Below are 21,515 nucleotides of genomic sequence, written 5' to 3'. Positions count from 1 at the left end.
TCACTTTTTTCGGCGGTTTTTTTTTTCGCTTTTTTTCGGGAGGTAGGCGAGGCATGGATGCATGCAGCCAGTGCCCACCTTTGTTTCGTATAAACAAATTAATTTCGGCCGCTGCTCTTGATGGCTAATATCGGACCCATTTCGATTATGAATCGATTAACGAACTCGTCGCCGCGAAGTTTTATTCGATATTTAAAAAATGTAACTTAAAAAATAGGATTATAGATACAACGATGTGTGGATATTAATATTTTAAATGCATCTTAGAATTTTGAGTTTACTATCAATAATTTTATCTAAACCAGACATTGCTTAATATACCTACTTCTACGTAAATAGGCTAATATTATGAGATATGTTCACACATCGATTGTCGCTCTAATCGACTAATTCGTCGTACACGGTGTAAAGAAGCTTCGCGTTGTCAGATTACAGCTCACGGGCACCGCATGCGCTGATGGTATCAGGTGGTAATCAGGCACTTGGGGCGCGCGGCCACCCCCACTCATTAAGGGTGGCGGGCGAGGACAATGCATGTTTGTGCTGCTTTTTGCCCATTTTTTTCATTATTTCATTTCATTTCGCCCGCCGCCCACACGTCCGCGCTCGCGATTGTGTGCGAGCGCTCTTTTTTTATAATTCGTTACCTTTTTTTATCGGTCGTTCCATTTTCAGAGGATGGGCAGAGTGCGACATATACGGGCGACACACGAGCGGTTGGCACGACGCGTTTTTATAACGCTTTAAATTTGGCAAAAATACATTGAAGTGCAAGTTAATACTTACTTCTTTTTGATTTTTCCATGTATTATCTCGATAAGGAGCGACAGAAGAAGAACGCATTCGCTAAATTGGTCAGGCTGTGTGTTGCAACTTACGCCACATGTAGAAAACTTTTTAAAATTCTTGTTAAGAAATAGCACTTGTCAAGTCTACGTTAACCGGTGTTTGTTTCAACAAATCTTTAATACGACGTAGAACAAATATATTTCAATTCCACGTTGCCATTATTCAGCTAACCACAATATATTTATATATCACATAAAACCATAAGGAAGACCAAAGAAAGTATGGATGGATTGTGCGAAAGAGGATATGCGTAAGAAGGGGGTAAATTCAGATATGACGGCTGATAGAGATGCATGGAGGAGTAGTACATACTGTGCCGACCCTCCATAGGGATGAGGGCAGGTTGATGATGATGACATAAAACCCTCGCAATCCCATAAACAAAATTATATTATTTGTTTATAACAGAGACATATGAGTTCTCTGACTTGTTCAGTAAAACCCTACTATTATATTATTGCAAAGTACACTCAGCATATTTAATTGTTCGAAAACAAGCGATAAAACAAGACTGATTAAACACGAATCGAAGGCAATAACAGATCAAAAGGAAAACAAAGACAACATTGCTGTACGCGACAACGCAGCCCCAAAGGGGTTGTTATATCAATCTAAGTTAGACATTACTCGTGATAATAGCTCCTTTGTTAGGTGCTACGATAGGTGCAACAATATTACATTCATCCGGGGACTCAACCTTCACTCAACATCGCCTCTTTGTTTTAAATCCTGATAGGAATTGAACATTGTTTATTTTTTTCAATACGTAATAACGTCCGTCGAGTTAACGCGGCGTTCATTTCGAGCGAATGATCGAAAACGAGTATTTAAATTTCAACTTCAATATCCAATATTAGGAATCGTCGATTAAAATCCGCGTCGAGTTTTAGCACTTGTAATATTAGAACTAAATTTAAAATATTTATAATACTTTTAGTTACGTATAGATAAATATTTTGTCTTTAATTTGTGTTCATTTGAAATTGTTCTTACGTACGTTTTTGTTTATAAAATTAGATTACAGATATATTCGATAATTCTAAAATAAACAAATGAATAATGCTGTTAAATAAAAGATAAAATAAGTGCTATTTTTCGGAAAAAAATATTGAAATTGCACGACTCTATTTTGCGTCCGCGATCGTCAAATTTTTATTTTTTGGAAATATTAAGCTATATAAAAAATAAATACGCGAGTATTAACCTAAAGCAAGGGAATTTCTAAGACAAAGTATAAAACAAATCAATATTAAAAAGTTGCCTAGTTAGTTACAGATTACATCTTTTGTAATAATTGAATTTTCAACAACAGCAGATTTAATGCAAAGTTATTTTTTTAAAACAAGTCATTTGCTAACAGAATAGTAATCAAAGACTATTGAAATTAATTTAAAAATGAAACAGTACTCGAAGCCGTCGCAGGCCCAAAGTATATTGAACTATGTCAGAGAGAACTGAATGACGAACCAGCGGTAAGCCCCATTTCCACTAGCGCGACTAGCAGAAAGACTAGAACGCAACTGGTATTTCTTTAAATATCTATGATTTCTACTGTAGCTGTTATGATTCTTATACAAATAGCATTCGCAAGCCGAGTTGCGCGGCTAGTCTCTTAGTGGAATTGGGGTCTAATGTTCGTGATGGCGCATTTTAATTCATTCGTAATGTGGACATCTCCCTTTTTAAATGTTTATTGCGTTTCGCTTTTTTTCTCTCTCTCTCGAGTCACATCATTAGGTGATCACAAACGCGCGCTTGCATAAGTTCAGTTGAACAGCGAAGCAAGCTTTAAGACACGTAAAATTTGTAGTACTATCAATTATTTTTTCATACGAACATTACAATATTGTTTTAACAGCCAGTATTTTTTTAACATCGAAAAGATGGCCAACCTCCGATAGATGATATTAAAAAAAAAAATTTAAACAACTTCTAATCTGTGAAATCTTGTAATTTAAGTCTACGTGTTATACAGAGATCTTCCTGTCCTCTCTATCATTCAAGAGATCGTTTAATCGCTTGCTACGGTGCCCCCTTTTATGTCGTAAACGGATCTGAATATTCATCGGTTAGTAATTGGTTCTCAGTTATTTTCTTACGCTCGTAAACGCACGAGCGCTTCATTGCGTTGTTTTGAAGTTTTTGTACTATATTACGCACCAACACTCCCATGGTATGCTTAATTATTCCAGGATTTATATGTATGAGCCGTGCTAAAAACTTTAAATGATCTTTTTACCTTTCTAAACCATAACTTTTATAATTACCCAGAACAAACTCGGTCTTGAGGACCGACATACAGACAGACAAAAATTATAAAAATTGGTTTTTCGTTCAACGCATCGTGTGTACGAAATATGATTTTTTTTCAATATTAAATACAGAAATTCCAATTTCATTATTTTTTTTTTTAATAAAACTTAACAAAACATGACTTTGGCAGTTTCCTTTATATTAGTTGTCGTTTAAAAAAAAATAAGTTGGAGATTACATATTCAAAATTATATAGAACTGAATATCAAATGTAGAAATAGACGCAAGTATTTGATTATTTCGAAGCTATCATCTTCAGTGAGGCAGCAGGCGGAACAATTGCACATCCATTGATCAAAAACGTCACCCTGACATCGGATGCTTAGTGATTCATTCGAGATCCGTTAGGCGGCGCTGCGAGACGAACTCGCTTTTGTCACTTTACGTTACATTATTTCTTGAAAGCAAATGTATAATTTTAAACTTGTAAACATAAATGGTCTAAATTCGCTTTAAATAAGTTCGTAGAGATTTTTTTTAAAGGAAAAAAGCTCAAGTCTCTTAGTAAAATCTTTTATTTACATTAAAACTGCGTTACCTCAAGCTTTGTGCGTTACCTCAAAAGGTAAGTAGCGTTACCTCTAGTTCGTTCTCTCACAGTTCTAATGAAAACTAAATGCGCACATTAGAGCGGCCAGAATCATGTGCTAATTGCGCAGGGCTGCCGCCGCCACGCGAGCCTGACAAACGACTTTGATCAATCACGTCCGTCCTCCGCGGCCAGCGCCGCCGCGGCCGGCCACGAGATTTATTTGCGCCAACCCTGCCTCAAGAGACGTTGTCGACTACTTACAAGCGATATTCGTCTTTATGACCTTCGACTTAATCACTTTTTCTCCTTGATACCCCTACATAGTGTATCGAAATTCGGGTGTGAGTTGGGCCTACATCTGCAGGCGTCAACTGATTCGAACGTGTTTGTCTTATGAATATTATATTTGGTATTCTTGTAATATTATTCCGTCTATTTTGAGCATTTGAGTTTTGTATTTATTTTTATATTTTAAAATGAAGTCTATTTTTTCAGTTTTTAACCTTTAAAATCATTCAATAGACAACTATTTAACTTCAATATTGTCACCAATATCTAAGCGTGACATAAACTATTATATTTAGAGACATCATAAACATTTTAATAATCACTTAGGTTCGTAATCCATTAATTCGTTGATTCATGAAACTTATTGTACAGTATAAAAGTTCTATCAATATCTTCAGTTACATTCAGTCCCTAATTGATTTATCTAGTCGTATATTTACGAAGTTGTTTCTATCAACACACCATTTCGAGCACCAATCAAACTGATACTGGCAACATTTTCGAAAGCGGTAGGGCCATGGTTATATCAACAGAGACGAATCTCATAGTAAATGCACAGAGACATGGGAAACCTGAGTAATGGAAAAAAAGACGATTGCCAGTTCGATTCAATGTTACCATTTGAAAGGAAATTGTGGGATAAATGAGTGAAATGAATTAAAATTCCTGTTAATAAAAATTCGATAAATCTGATTCTGTTTTAATAAAAATCTTTATACAATTGATCACTGTGAAACGCTTCAAGCGTTTGTAAATTTAAAATAACTTTAGTCGTTTAGGATGTTATTTGCACTTAATTATGCTATTGTGAAATGCTTCTTTATAATAAACTAGCTTTTACCCGCAACTCCGTCCGCGCGGAATAAAAAATAGAAAACGGGGTAAAAATTATCCTATGTCCGTTTCCTGGTTCTAAACTACCTGCCCACCAATTTTCAGTCAAATCGATTCAGCCGTTCTTGAGTTATAAATAGTGTAACTAACACGACTTTCTTTTATATATAGGTATATAGATTAATATTAAAAACATATCAGAAATATAACAAAATATGCAATTTTACCGTGACTTCCTATTGCCTAAAAAGCTGTAAAAAAATGTTTTCTCCATATAGTCTAGCCTGGATAAGCTAGGAACTTCTTTAAGCGAGAGTCATTGTCCGGTACTGAAAAAAAGCTCCGTAAGCGACAAACTCGGTTAAGAAATGAGCTAAAAAATATAAAGGTCTCTTGGACTCTCGTTTATACAGGTTAGTCAGTTTCAAAGTGAATAAAAATGTGATTCAATGATAGAAACGGTGATTTTAAAACCCAAAAATACTCACACATGTAAAAGAACAAGATTACTCTTTAACGTTAGGTGTTAAAATATAAATCGCTGTGTTATGAACGAACAAAAATAAAATGCAAACCACCTCAGGAACAATTTCACTACAACTTTGGTAATTTACAAGCCAATTAAAATAAAAAATGGGAAGCATCCAACACCGCCAACCCTTTAATTATGATTTTTTGCATTTTTTTAATGATGTTTAGGTTTTCGGTGAATATGAGAATTATCTATGCTATTATATATACCTACCAATAAATGTGTGACAAATAGAAGTTAAACCCTTAAACTCTATTTCCACTGCGGAAGTTTATTCAGAGTGAAAGTTAACATAATATTTGTCATTTATGTAACAATTGCCGCGTTAATTTTGTTTTTCGTAATTGTTGAAAAAAAAAAATTTTTTTTGGACTTTAATAATTTTATCATAAGAAACCTCTCAAATGATTACTTATTCTATCAAAAAGAATCTACTAGTTAGTTAGTAGTAGGGGCTCAGTTTTCCGCAACTCCACGACAAGCGCGTATTTTGCAAGAATCTACTAAATGTTATCGAATTTAATTTATTTATACAAGTCTATGTTATTTTAAATTGATACACGTATAATTAATTACAGATAATTTATTTTAGTTCGAGATCCGTAGACTTAGACCTTGACCATAAGGTTTAAATGTGAACAAGAAAGTGTATCAAAGTTTCATGTAATTTGATATGTGTAGTCTTCGTTTGTAAAGATTTCGTTAGGAAATGGCTACTCCTGATCTGTCTGAATTTGAAGTAATTAGTACGCCGTATTACATTCGGTATCAAAAGCGAAGAGCAATAGAAATCGAACCGCAACGGTATCAGGGTTACAAAAAGCCGACCGGTTAATGAAAAAACTACACGTAGTCAATATTTGATGAGAGCCAATTTAAATGTTCGTCCACTTGTAGACATCGCATAGTTCGCTCGCATCCGCCTCTGTACGTGTGCGCGGCTGCGGGGCGGGCCGGGCTGCGGGCGGGCGCGGGAAAAAAAACTAAGAAAAATAAAAATGGCGTACGCGAGGCTGTGTGCGCGGGAAAAAAATTGCAGATATAATGCCGGTAATAATAATAATAATAGCCGATCGGCCGTCGGTCCGAGCGGCGCACCCCCACTCAATTTTCATTCAAATGTGCTTGGCGATTTTTTTTGGGAACTTTTTTCCACCACGATATTTTTCGGGGGTTTCCATTAGCAGTGCGTCTATCTGAATAGTTGGCTGCGTTGTCGAAGCGTGCGCCTGCCACACACGCCCCTCGAACTCTTTAAAAAAAGAACACGAGTTCTTATTACACGCCCGAATTTTCAAAAAAAGAAGACAATGTAGCGTTCGAAATGCTCGACTTCTAAAAAGTAGTTGACTGTGTAATGCCTGCCAGTTACATTTACGTATTACGTATTTATTTTCGAAAGAAACGGGAATAGATAAAGTTGATAAAAAACACGTGTTCGCACTTTATAAAAAAAAAGTTTCGAGCTTGTCAATGAAAACACGTGGCTCTTATAAATCTCACAAGCAAAAGAAAGAAAGGTAAATGGCGGAATGGGTTAAAAAGGAAGTAAGGACGGCGTTCGAGAGCGCGGAAGAGGTCTTTTTTTGTTGCGATTGCTTTTCAGTGCCGACGCTTGGAGCGTTTACCTAATGCAATGAATACGATTAATAATTTGTATGAGATGAAAATTTTAGTAATGATTTCGCTTAAAGTTTTTACTTTCTTTAATATGATTATTTTATATTTAATGTTTTACTGAAACTTGGATTCGAAAAACTCCTCGTTTCTTTAAAATGTGAAAGTTATTAAGATGTCATGTATTGGATGATTTTTAAGGAATATGCAATGCATCTTATTTATTTTTACTGTCAAAGTGTTTTGTACACAAGTCGATAATTCAATAATAAGATAACACGGCAAAAATAATTCTAAATTTATCACAAAAGGGTTCCTTTTTTATTGTACCTAATGTCATTTCCATACCCTCAGCTTTTAGGCAGGGCATAGTTACAAGAGTGGACTTGTTTAATCAGTAAAAAAGCACGTACGAAAAAAATGTTAACGAACTGGAAGCAAAGAGCGGAATAGAAGAGACACAAGCCGAGGACCTCGACACAATATGACATGACATTCAATTTAAACTCGGACGACGCGGCGCGGCGGGGGCATGCGTTCAATAATTAACATAATGTTCTTTTACTCCTTTTTGCTTCCCGTTTGACACTCCATCACTCATGGAAATTCCATTTTCAATGCTGCTATATGAGGGGTGGGGTGCGGGGTGGTCTTTGCATGCGCGCAATGGACATGGCGGTTTCGGGGCCGAGGGGTGGTCGAAAAAAAGATTGTTAAAAAGGCATGCCCCCACCGCGGCGGTGTGTGAGTGCGTGCGGGTAAAAAAGCGCTCACTAATCGATACTATAGATTCTGAGGCAAGTAGGCTGCGCGGGTACTACGCCGATTGGTCGGCGGCGGATCGCTTCGGACTTTTTTTTTCGGAGGCCTCTAACGAAGCGGTGGATGTTCGGTCTTTCGGCGCAATCGCGGACCTTTTGAGTCCCAGGTTCCGTGCCGAATCGTGCCGCTCGGTGCCTGCCTGAGCTAACTCAACGGTCAACACTTGAGAATTAAGCGTGCTTATTCGCACCCCACTTTGTCCTTGTTGCGATGTTTTAATTTTCTGTGGACGTGTGCTCCGCATCGCCGTACAATGACTACACTCTATTGCTTTGCTTACACCTACCACGTGTTTTTATTTCGCTACGGTAATGAGCAATTCAGTGTAAATTCTTAGGACTGCATGTAACTATTTTACTTGGATAAATTACGACGTCTAAGGATAGAAGTATATTGTGATTTTTTAGAACCTGAAAAGTAATAATCTAATCAGGTTTTAAATCGTAAGCAATTGATATTTGAAAACAAAATTTATCTATAATTAATTTATCTATTGATTATCAATATCTTATTGATTTTTTTTCATTTAACAAGCGTTACAATTTGTATTAAATATAATAATTATTTGGAAGCGATTTCAAAGACAATTCTGCTGTACTCGTGTAAGAGAAAAACATTGTCTTAGCCTTGGTTCAAAAAGTAATGAAAACTTTAAAACTGTACTTTACAATAACTTAATTCCACTGAAAATTTATCTCTTTACAATTAACTTAAAAGTTATGAAGTAGTCTAAACTTATTAGATATTCTTTTAAGTTTAAGTAACATAAAGTAAAGGGTCACTTGTTATTATTAGTCGGATGACGCTCGAGTAGCCCCCAGCACAGCAGCGACCTCTCGTGTCGAGAAGAAGCGCTCTAGTTAGACGGTGTTATAAACGCTCTAAATAAACTTGACTAACTTAAATAACTTTTTAATAATATTATACTTAAATTCACATTAAAATATTAAGGTCTTCTTATATGCAAAGATCTATCCGAAGATCCGATCCTATCCGAAGAAGATATAACCGAAGACTGCAGGTTCGTATCCTGTCACAGTAATTGTTTAAAAAAAAATTGCACGAAATGGACATTTAATAATACAAATAATTTAAATATTATCTTGCCTCTTTGACGTCTGAGCGGAAAAGTAAGAAATCAATAAAATACAATGACACCAGATAATAATTCTTGCTGGCCAGCTACTGTTACAACCGACCAGTATCCTTTTTCGTATCAAATAGTTCAAATCACAAAAAAAGTACAATAAGAAAAGAAAAAAATTGAAATTTCTTTAATTTCAAGGAATAGTAATATTTTAAATAGTAATTCAATCATTGAGGATAAAGGCAAAAACTTTTGGAAAACTAAGTTGAGGTGAACTAGAAAATTGATTATAAATAGTGATGAACTTACCTCATTCTTGAGATTGATGGGCTCCTGCTGCGGCCGGGGCGGCGAGTGCCGGCCCAGCTCCGCGCCCTCCAGCATGTCAGCCTCGCATCCCGATTCGTCTGCAGACAACAAGTCATATATAAAATTTGACTGTCGTGGTTTTTACTAACATAATATTTGTGAGAAACGTAATTTAGAACACCGCACAACACTAATCAGCCCATGACCATGGGGCATGGAATGTGCCGAAATCTCGGAAGCTCAAACATTAATATGCAAGAATCACGTTTCTTTTGAACAATATGATAAACATAAGTCCTTTTTCATTGCGAAATAAGAACCTAATGGGGAGTTTTATTTATTTAGTGTTTAACACATTTATAATTATGTACACATTTATAAGATTTTTAGAGATTTTTCAACATTGCAAATGCATTGTTTTGATTAATGTCTTATACAAAGTAATTGTCTTTTTTAAGAAAAGTTTTACAGTTTGTTAAAACATGAACCTTTTAAAATGCGTTTTGAATAACTTAACTAAAGGAAATTTGTTCATTTTCTAATTATTTCTTTTGTGTTTTTCCGCTGTAACAATACATTAAATTATACTTGTAACAATAAAGCGTAATTTGTGCGTAATTTATACTTATTTTTTATAATATTTTGTCAGTTTTATAATATTCAAACTATTTTATAACTTATATTAATTAAGTACAAGACATTTTTCTCAAACGTGTGAAAGTAAATCATATGACGTGTGAAGAGCGACCTCTGAGAAAGAAATGGCCGCCGTACCTGACCTGCCTCAACGTGATGCCGCAAATAGGTCAAGAATCGCGTCTACTGGAATTTAGAAGGAAAGCCCCGCGCGTTATTTACCTGCGCCGCCACCGTATCGAGAGGGTGCGTGTCGCTAGAGCGTCTCGACTATGCCTCACACAAAGCTATAATGGTCACTAAGGGCACTGCTTAATGTAGATTATGGATGAAAAATCTACAGTTAGCCAGCTTTAGCCATTAAGAGACTTTAAGTAATTTTAAAGAAACCGCCTTTTAAAGAGAATTTTGTAACAGCATTTGTACTTTTTTTAAGCGGGGATTGAATTATGAAGGATATATTTTAATTTATATATAATTAAGCAAAGGAATTGCTTAAAATATAAAGTTGAAAAAATCTAGGTAAGACTTTTTAAAACCTGTCTATTATTAGAAAAGGTCTTTGTCATATTTAGGCATATGATATATGTCATTCATTCCTTTATTGCGTGATACAGTACTTATATTGATGTTTACAATTGTAATTTTAAGAACTTACATGTAACACACTGTAAGGACATAGCAATATATATGTAGGTACCAGAGTCTTGTACAATAAAAATTAAATTCAACTAAACATTTTCCAGTTTACTACAATTATTCAACAAAATTTTATTTTTGCTAATATTATCTTAAAAATCAAAATTTAACATTCTTTTATAATGTATTCATTAAGTACATCTAAATTTTAATTTGACATTTTATCATTAAAATTATCTTGTTATTGAATTATTGACTGTATCTGCGTATTTAATTATTATCAGAAGTCAGAGCCATTGAAGAACGATGCAAAGATGAGAATATAATCTGTAATAATAGTGTTTAAATCAATTCTAAATAGATTATTCACAGAAGATTCAATCGGAGGATTTAATCCTACATCTTCAAATCTAACACTACATATTCCTGAGATAATTTCAATGGAAATCGTTACAAATATTATATTCACCTCATCTTGATAGTTTCGTGGAAATTGCGCTTAAATGTTTCAATATCTATACGTAAACAAACATTCGCCTGATATACTTAGGTTTATTGGAAGCCTCTGTTTAATAAAGCTTGCTACACACCTTCAGTTAAATATACGTATGTAAGCTGAAAATAGATGGCCTAGCATGAAAATTTGCGAGAAAATATTTCGTATAATTATCGCCAAAGTTTAGATTAAACACGTAAAGTATGACGTCAAATTTAATACAAATAAAGACATATTTACTAAAATGCATATAACAAATATTCGTTATTACGAATACCAGTCCCCTCTGACCAGTTTAAACGACAGTTACAATTTTTCCTTTTTTCCCTATAGATATAAAACAGTCCAACTGTTCAGTTAAGTACACTTTAATCTGAGGGTGTGTAACTGGCATTAGGTTTATTGGAAACTCCTGTTCAGTTATACTTTTGTATTGCTGTCTAAGAATTTATTTAATACAAATAAAGGTGGTTACACACTATCGTATCAGAGACGTAACAATACGTCGGGTTAATAACGATGTATTTAAGTGCTTCGATAACATTTTGTATTATGTTTCCGATTTAATGTATCTTATTATAGTATAGTTTCGAATTGTTTAATCTAAAATACAAGAAGATAACGACAATGTGAAATAAAAATGATTCCAGTACCAAAAACTAATAGGCACCCCTTTCATTCGCTTTGAAAAAAAGCAGTGTTTACAATGAGTTTAATTACCTATTTGGGAGGTGGAAGTCCACATGTCAGTGGTCATTTTAAAGGTAGTCAACTCATTAAAAGACGAACATAACTGAGAATTTTAATTTGAGTGTCCTAGAAACGACACTTAGATAGCAAGAAGATCTCAACATAAACAAATACGTTCGACGTTACCACTCCAATCAACTCGGCATACGAAGCAAGCGATAGTGAACCTTATCGACCTTTACAAAGTAAGACACCACCAATCATTGTTCTGCAAATAGCCTCGGCCTAAGCAACACGAACTGATGCCAAAACGTAGCAGCCGTCGAATATGATTGCTCCTAATGCGGCCGGCGTTGAGGGGGGAGGTTAGGTTTGAGAGGGGGCTGGGCTGAGGGGGGACGTTACTGCGTCGCGCCGTGTTCTGACCGAGCAGTAAGTCTGGCTTAATCCTATCGGAAACGCGGGCCCCCATTGAAGATCGGCAATGATCCACGCGACGTTAATGTGTGAGACATGTCTCGAGATAACGGAAAGGATTATTTTACAAATGCATCGTACTTGACAGTGACCTAATTTTATTTAAAAACTAGCTGTCGCCCGCGACTCCGTCCACGCGCAGTTAAAAAAAAAAATGAAAAATAGATGTTGGCCGATTCTCAAACCTACTGAATATGCTCACAAAATTTCATGAGAATCGGTCAAGCCGTTTCGGAGGAGTACGGTGACGAAAACTGTGACACGAGAATTTTATATATTAGATGGTAGAATGTAAACAAGTAAGATAAGAAATCAGCTGAGCAGCAAACGCAGGGAAAGAGTAGATAAAAATAAAAACAGGAAATGTTTAACATAATATATTATATGATTTATCTATCTTTAAATACTTTTATCTATTCTTTTTTTATATTATTTATTAATAAGTTATCGTGTAAGTTTCTTCATTATTTACTTTGTAAGATACAACATGTTTTATCAAATAATGGACTACATTTATCGTATACCGCACAGTTCGGCGTCAGACTTATCCTTAGTAACTACACCTCCTATAGCCGGGCGATGCATCTAGGCGAGGCTGGGGGCGAGAGGGGAGAGGTGGACATTACAAATTAATAGTACAAAGACCGGCCGCAGATCGCCGTTGCGAAAATTTACAGGCGGCAGACACTTATAGTGTACTGCAAACGATAAAGGCACTGGCTTTATGGACACGTAATATGTAAGGCAGCCTTAAGGCTCGGCCCGACGACATAGTTTTGGCATGTGTTTATACCTTGCACTAAATAATTTCCTCGCCTATAGTGTATAAATCTATGTTTTTATGTGGCAATATACAAACTGGTTTAGTTATATAGTATGTTTTGTAATGCCTGTATCGTCTTATCTTAATCTTGTGTATAGTAAATTTTGAGCTAATTTTTTTACTACTGTTACATAGAAGTCTACCCATAGAGTACCTTACAGTTGAACTTGTTTTTAAATAATGCAACGAGACGCATGATTTTGATTTACATTATTAGGTATGTTAAAACATTTGTAAAACTTAAAACCTTAATGCGTCATGTTGTAGGTTCTTCAGCCACACATATTAAATATCACATTTCGTAGAAGAATAATCGACGAATTTTCTATCATCCCATGTAGCTTAAAATTAAATTATGCCTAAATAGTGTCATAATATTGGGTCCATTGACTTGCACGTTGCCGTGGGTCAGACGTTCGTTCCGCGCCCCGCACCCCGTACACCTCTCGCCATGCGGCAGACGAATGCATTCGGATCTCATCCCCGGCGTTGCGTTGATTGCGTTAGTCTCCAAGAACCTATTCTCTACCAGACTGGAATGTAAACTGATCACAGTTATAACTGATTTTACAACAATATAATCATGCGCGTAACCCAGAGAAGTAGGCAGAGAGCACGGACCTCCTTTTGCCGCGATCCTAACACACCTTTCTCGCTTCTTCTACATTTAACTGATTTATATTAAAATAAATATAAATTATAATTTGCTACAGTCATTTCTTTAAGATTTCAACCAAAGAACGAAGAACCATCCATCCTGTTGCAAAATTACTAAATCACAGACCTTTCGGAGACTTATTGGCGTAAACACCCGTGCATGTGCATGCATACAATAGCATTTTTTTCTTCCTATATAAAACGATATGCTGCTAGCGAGTAGTTTTACACGTCGATCATTAAACCCAGAAGAAGTTTAAAAGTGAAATGAACTGAGTAAACGAATACTAAACGGGCACTTAAAAGAGATTATTTTAGCTTGGGATCGGAGATCGTTCCTCTTTTGTATTTCTATTCGGCCAACACCAACATGATCGGTGTAGGCTTTAACGAATGCCTCTCGACAAAAGTAAGCGGACAAATTGCTTCTAAAACAACAAAAGCCGAGGCCGGAAAAATTCACAATCGCAACGAATCATTAATCTCAGAAACAAATGGAAATCGGCCGACATCTGCCGCTATATATACTATGCTCGCGAAAAAAATAAAATGGCCGCCGCCATAGTCGACAGTTGTCACGTTATTCTCGACGGGATTAATTAGAAATGCGATTAAAAGCAAACAAAACAGGGTGAACTTAAATTAATGAAAAATTACCACCCTCCGTGAGCGACTCGTCAACTCTTTTTTTTCACAGGCTCGCTCCCGCGCATTAGGCGGCTTTAATTTGAATTCGAAATTAGAATTACGCGCGCTTTATAATTATATTTTTTTTTTCGATGGCGGCGAGCTGATTTCTAATTTTCTAGGGTCGATTATATGCTGACGGCCGGAGAATATAATTTTTATTCGCATATCTTTTTGATAAATCTTTTATTTATTTTGACTCGGTGTTAAAGGTAAAAATTATTGGGCTCTTTATACAATTCATTGTAAGAATTAGTTTTGAATAGTTTTTTTTTCAAGAAAAATTGACGGAAAAACTTATTATAAGGCAAATCGAAAAAAATCATAACCGATTTTACTCAACATCTCTAGAGAATTTTCAAATGAATTATCAAACTAAACAACCTTAAATAGACTTAGAATTCGGTTTCAAGTTACACAATAAAAAAATTAACATTAAAAAAATTAGAAATTTCACGAACAGTGAGACGGTATTTTAAAAATATAAAGCGGGTTCGCACAATTGACTTTCCCGCGTGAACGTAATTTTAGAACAATAGCGTTCGGATATAATAAGTGATCGCGGTACGTGGAAGGGCAACGACGAGAGCTTTTGTACGACGAGTGCGCCCTGAGGGCACTCACGCACGCGCCCGCACCCGTCTCCGCGGAGTTTTTTATATTTTTAGAGAAAAAAAAAATAACAATCGAATTATTAACTCGATAGAACATCGATACTATTCGATCAGTGTCATCTTAAACATGAAAGTGATCTAATTATGGTACATTGCATTAGTAATATATAAAACTACGAATAAAGGAGAAAGCGTATTCCTTTCTTAAAAGGCAATGCATGTACAGTTCGTCCAGTGTTGTGAATTAGAACAATTGACAAAATTCATGTAGCAGAAGTGGCAATGTTTATTTATGAGTAGCTTTAGCCCAAAACTCCGTTGGCGTGGAATTAAAAAAATGTAGCCTACGAGTATTTGTTCTTCCAGGATATGTTCTATCCATGCCAAACTTCAGCGATCCATGGTGTTCTGGAGATACTTTTAAACAAACATCCATCCATCCAAAACATTCACATTTATAATAGTGGTAAGATAAGACATCATATTTTTAAATAGCAGTATTAACCTTTATAGTTTCAAATAGGAATTATATGCTTTTTTAAATAGAAAACTAATTTCACAAACAACATAAATCTACATAAGAAGCACATAATATAGTTATATATATTACATCTTGGACGTCATTAAATCACACATTAGAAGGAATTTCACACTTGCAAAAGCATTTCCGCGATTACGACTTGCCGTGTGATGTTAAAGCTATAAAATTTTCTTCAAACTACCCAACGTGAATACTGTAGTAGTTCAAAGACCTGTCAACGCTCAATGCGTTGTGTGCATAATAAACTTAAGTACAATAAACGACTTAAATTAAGAACAGTATGCTTTAGTTGTTGTATAAAATGAAAGAAAAAAACAAGTGGCAATGTTGTGAAAGCGTATGTAAGAATTGTCCTTGGTCGCACTTTTATGACACCCTGTAGTATAGATAGAACTTTTTCAAACGATAATTCGAATCTCTGTATCACGAATTTGGACATTTTGTGACAAAAAAAACACTTCACTTTTTTACTTTAAACCCTGTCTATGAAGGAGCTTAAATCGTACGTATGTAGCCAAACTTATAGTTTAAATGTTAAAACGAAGCACATCAGTGTTGATTTCGTGAGAGTACGCTAAGGGCAGTCCCTTCGCAGTCTTAAATAATTATAAAACTATTGTGAGTGAGGCAATAAGGTTCCAAAGTAGGTATAACTGTAAGATCAACATAAAAGTTTTAAGAAGCTGTAAGTCGGACATAAAAGATAAGATTGTTTCCACAACCCTTTTCGGTAACCGATGGAAAAACGGAACAAAATTTTCATTATACTTAGTCACTGAGTAATTTGTTTACGGATAAGAAAAACAACACTTGATTATATGTAGGCTTATAAGGACTGAGTAAAACACACGTCACGTAACAGATAAACTACTCCTTGCTTATATCCAACAAGAACAAACTGAATTAACGCATTAAGGCAATACAAAATCGGTGCGAAAATGATGTTGAAATGGCGCGAAAAGCGTAAACTAGTACATGATTAAAACGAAATGAACCAGCGCCCGTTTACAAATATCGGTCAATTAACGGCCGAGTGGGATAACAATTGAAATCGGTTTCGCTTTCACCGAGGCCGGCCCACGGGCTAAATATAATAATAGACGGACAGATACATCAATGCTTGTCCACCGTGTTTTCCTACGGTCACTTTCAATTTTCCGTGCGCGCGCTCCGTACGAGCCACTACCACCGCAACTAACCACAGTCAGCAGTGAGAACCGAGTGAGTTCCAACATTCAAATTATGTCATTTCTTATGCTCCTTGCTGTTTGTTTCGTAAAATGGTAATTAGTTATAAACATTACTTACTCAAATCTTAAATTTATCATGGAATCAAAAACTTAAATGCAAATAAAGATGGAAAAGAGAAGAACTCTGCAATCAAATGTTATTTTGCGTTACTTGCCTAACTAAAATCAAAAAATGTGCACTTGAAAAGTACCGTACGTTTTAAGATAAGAGTAAACTTCGCACTCTATTCGACAAGTGGCTCTTTGTACATTTTGAGAAAACTACACTAAGGATAACCCTTAGTTACCAATTAACTACTCTGAGTGAGTAATTATCAGATCGATCGAAAGATTATCAGTGAAAATAGATCAAATAGTAGTGGTTTGAGTGTTGATATCGATGCGATACGCGGGCCGCGGATTGTGCGCGCGGCCACGACCCCGCGTACACCGCACATTTGTTGCAGGGCTGCTTACGTAGGCGCTTTAATCATTCACCGGCCCGCTAGCGACTCGCCCGAAATTAAATCGTGTGCTCGCGGATTGCATTATTTAAATTTTATGAAAATTAGTGGCCGCAAAAAATTAAAACTACCAACATTCAACACCGCTTTAAGTGTTTACTTATCTGTTAAACATTTTTTTTAATTACGGTTAAAATGTGTTAAGTTTTTTCGACTTTAATATAAATAATATGATGATCAATGTCACAGTTGTTACCTTCTGGTATCAAACACAAATTAATAATGTAACAGAATCATTCTCTACCTCTACTAGTACCTACGTACCTACCTACTCTCTATTAGTACCTACGTAAATACATATAGATTAAATTTTTCTGCTTTTTAAACTGAAAAATCTTAGGACCGTTAGAGATTTTTTTTTGAACCCACAGACGATTTAACTTTTCTACTAACTACGAATGTTTTCTTCAAACTGATCCTCCTTTGTTTATCACTTTGATTTAAAGTTTTTTAGAATTAAATAGATGTTTGTACTCGTATATCACAACTTTCAAGCTTATTCTAGTTGTGTATTCAACATGAAATATGACCATTAAGTGACTAAAATGTACAGGTAAATAATTAGCCGAGTTATAAACGTAAGCTAAACTGCACGCATAATAGTAGCTTTAATATATTTGTAAGAACAATAGCATAATTAAAAATTTAATATCCCTGCACGTACCGGTATGACTCCAGTCCGTGCTCCCGCGTACAATCAAAAAGATTTTTAACGATTTATTTCACGATAACTTAACATCTGTACTAAACACAATACGTGTACAATCATAAAAATTGCTCATCCATAAACGTCCATAATAATAATATGCATTAACAGACTAACTTATAAAGGAATGTCAACTTTATTATCAAAGCTATAAAGTTATAATTCCTTTGAAATATGGCCGATTCATTAGTAATTTGAATGAAAGGGTTGGCAAATCCAACTTCTATTGTTAATAGTCACGCGTCGACTTAGTATTTAATATAATTACGTATTATATTTCTGTTAGCACAGGAATAAAAACGTTCCGTGATGAATGGACGAATGTACCCCACATTCTTAAAACTACCTGAGATTATTCTAATGAATGATAAATTTTACAAGCTTTAACACAACTGGCTTTCAAATCAAGTTTTAATGAAAAGAAAAGGCAACTAAAATTCAATGTACAATGAGACATAATTTTTTTGATCCATCATACTTTTGGATATGAAATTATGACTTTTATGTAGAGATGATACTATCAAATCACTAATTAAACGTTAAAATTTCATCATCATCATCATCATCATCAACCTGCCCTTATCCCTATGGAGGGTCGGCACAGTATTTACTACTCCTCCATACATCTCTATCAGCCGTCATATCTGAATTTACCCCCTTCTTACGCATATCCTCTTTCACACAATCCATCCATAAAACGTTAAAATTTCATTTCCACTAAATTACAGGAGACTAAAAAGGTGTTTATTGTCGTACTAGCTGTCGCCTGCGACTCCGTCCGCGAGGATAGAAAAGGTAATTAATAGCCTATGTGTTCTTCCACACTATGTCCTACATCGATGCCACATTTCAGCGAGATCCTTTTAGATGTTCTGGAGATACCTAACAAGAAATATCCGTCCATTCATCTAAAAATTCGCATTTATAATATCAGTAAGATGGGTGAAAATTAAAAACATTCTCACTTGGTTCCGTGTGGTGATAACCTGACAACAAAAAACATAATTAAGAAGTATATAAACGATTAGAATGGCCATAGTAAATTAATCACATATGATTTAAAAAAAAAAACATTTTCTTTAACTTTTTTCGAATTTTCTCATTATTTAAAAGTGACTTAAGAAATCGTTAATAAAGTGTAGACAAACAGTGGTAAAGGACTGTCAAGTAATGTGATTAAGTTGGTAACATAAAAAGGCGCAAACAACCGCCTTCGCTGAGACGTCTCGTTATTTCGATTCTAATTATGTTTAATGTCCCTGTTATTTTTTGAGTTTTAATGCGCGCCCGCTATAAAAAGATAATCACAAAAATAATTGAAACGAAATAATAAAGGGAGCGATGAGGGTCGCGGGGGGGAGGTCGGCGGAGGCGATTAATGACGAAAGGGGGGAGGGGGATAGTCGGCGCATTACGACCTAAATAATCAACATAATTACACTTTTTACCCCCGTTTCCCCTTTTAACATCTGAAAGTCTATTTGTAAAGGCCTAAAATACCCAATTTCGAGTCATTGTGGCATTGTATTTTTTAGTGTTTTGTACAGTGTAAGTATCTGATAATAATTACACATAAAGGCTTGTTATAAAAGTGATCTTTATTAAAAGACATACTCATTAAATATTATTAAAATGCCCACGATTGATATTTATGTATGGTTTTATTACGAATAGCAGTTTTCCGCGACTTCATCTGCGCAGAATTTACAAAAATGTAGTAACATATATATCCTACTAGCTTTTACCCGCGACTTCATACGCGCGGAATAAAAAAATGCACACAAGATAAAAAAGTTCCTATGTCCGTCTCCTAGTACTGAGCTACCTCTCCATCAATTTTCAGCTAAATTAGTTCTACCGATCTTGAGTTATAAATAGTGTAACTAACACGACTTTCTTTAATATATATAGATAGGTGTTACCCGGGGATATTGTAGCTTCTCAACAGTGAAAGAATTTTTCAAATCGGTGCGATAGTTTCGGAGCCTATTTAATGCAAACAAATGCACATTCAAATCTTTCCTTTTTATAATAATAGGATACACAAAGATTTTTCTGGAAAGGGAGAATAATCTAAATAAAGAAAATGATGAATTTTGATTTGTCTAAATAATAACTTTATTACCTTTTGATTATTGATTGTAAACTACTAACTGTTGCCCGCGACTCCGTACGTTAAAAAAAACTTAGTAGCTTGTGTGTTCTTGCAGACTATGTTCTACATCTATGCCAAATTTTACCGAAATCCGTTTAGCCGTTCCGGAGATACCTTCTAACAAACATCTATCCATACATCCATCTAAACATTCGTATTTATATTATTAGTAAGAATTATAAAATGGCTAAATTCATGTACAGTTAATCAGGTATCATCACAGACTATTTTAAAGTAATTTAACTTAAAAACTTTTTGATTGTCTTTTGTTTTTAAATATTTTCGTAAGCGAACACAAACGAATTATCTAGTATTTATTAATTTACTTTAACGAATTCAACAATTTATTATAACTAAATACTTGTAAAGGTTTATTTAACCTTTTACAATGAGAAAAGCGAGAGTTTCTCGAAGAAATCAGTATATAATTAAAGATAATGAGACGCCATTCAGACGTCCGTCTGGGTTCTTTGAGGCATAGAGTTATGAAAAGTCAAAATTAGACCACGAACATACAAATTCAGTATTTTGTCTCTTTATATCTCTATATTTTTCTCTCTATATATCCTAAAAGAAAGTATTTAATGATTTAGTGATATGTATTTTTCTCAGGAAATAAATTTTTAAGATTTTTGAAATACAAAATTTTTAAATTATGGTACAAATTTTACTAAATAACAATACATTTATTAAGTATTAAAAATCAATGTCTTTAATGAGTTTAAAAACCAGATCATTTTCAAATAAATCAATGAAATAGAAAACAAAAAAAATTGCAAAAAAAAAGATTTCTTAAAAAATTCTAATTTTTTTATTATTTTTGTGGTCGCTCTATAACTTAGTAAGCTCTTCGGGCACTCTTCTGCGCGGACTTAGACTGATCTCCAAATGAAGGATTTAATTCAGTTATTTCGTAGCTATCTATCCCTTTTTATTTGCGAATTCAACTTAAAATTTAATTGTTGATTAAGTCAATTATTCATCGCCTCAACAATAATTTTGAAATTTTGTTTTTATACAAATGCTAGTTATCGCCCGCGACTCCGTCCGCGCGGTATTAAAATAAAAAAGTAGCATATGTGTTCTACCAGATTATGTTTTACATCTGTGCCAAATTTAATCAAGATCCGTTCGGAAGATATCTTCCAACAAATATCCTTCCATCCATCCATCTAAACATTCGCATTTATAACATTTAATATTAGTAAGATAAGATTTATATAAGAAGAGTAATGTTCATTTTAATAAGTACCTTCGTACACAATGCGATATACATTTTAAAACTTGGCGATTTTTGTCGCTGATCGAGGTTCGTCACAAGCACGCGTCGTTGACATTTTTCTATTTGTCAACGCCAATGTCACCTGTTTGTCAATATCGTCGTGAGAAGACGCCGTGGTTTTCAAGATGGCGGAACAAAGTTCAGTTGATATTTTATAAATACGTGTTAACGTGTAC

The 21,515-nt window shown here is 34.8% G+C and overlaps 1 protein-coding gene across 7 annotated transcripts in view; it reads right to left on the bottom strand.

The window, feature by feature from the left end:
* LOC106720967 (POU domain, class 6, transcription factor 2) overlaps positions 1–21,515 on the bottom strand; it is a 123,806-nt gene that overhangs the window by 85,738 nt on the left and 16,553 nt on the right. For all 7 annotated transcript variants that reach the window (XM_045680458.1, XM_045680462.1, XM_045680461.1 and 4 more), the window contains one exon: positions 9,184–9,281. In XM_045680458.1, the coding sequence (XP_045536414.1) occupies positions 9,184–9,281 (98 nt within the window). The remainder of the gene's footprint in view (positions 1–9,183; positions 9,282–21,515) is intronic.

The sequence above is a fragment of the Papilio machaon genome, chromosome 13, assembly GCF_912999745.1.
Source record: "Papilio machaon chromosome 13, ilPapMach1.1, whole genome shotgun sequence".
Classification (NCBI taxonomy): Eukaryota; Metazoa; Arthropoda; class Insecta; order Lepidoptera; family Papilionidae; genus Papilio; species Papilio machaon.
Note: the sequence above shows the minus strand (reverse complement) of the source record. Positions and strands in the feature narration are given on the sequence as shown.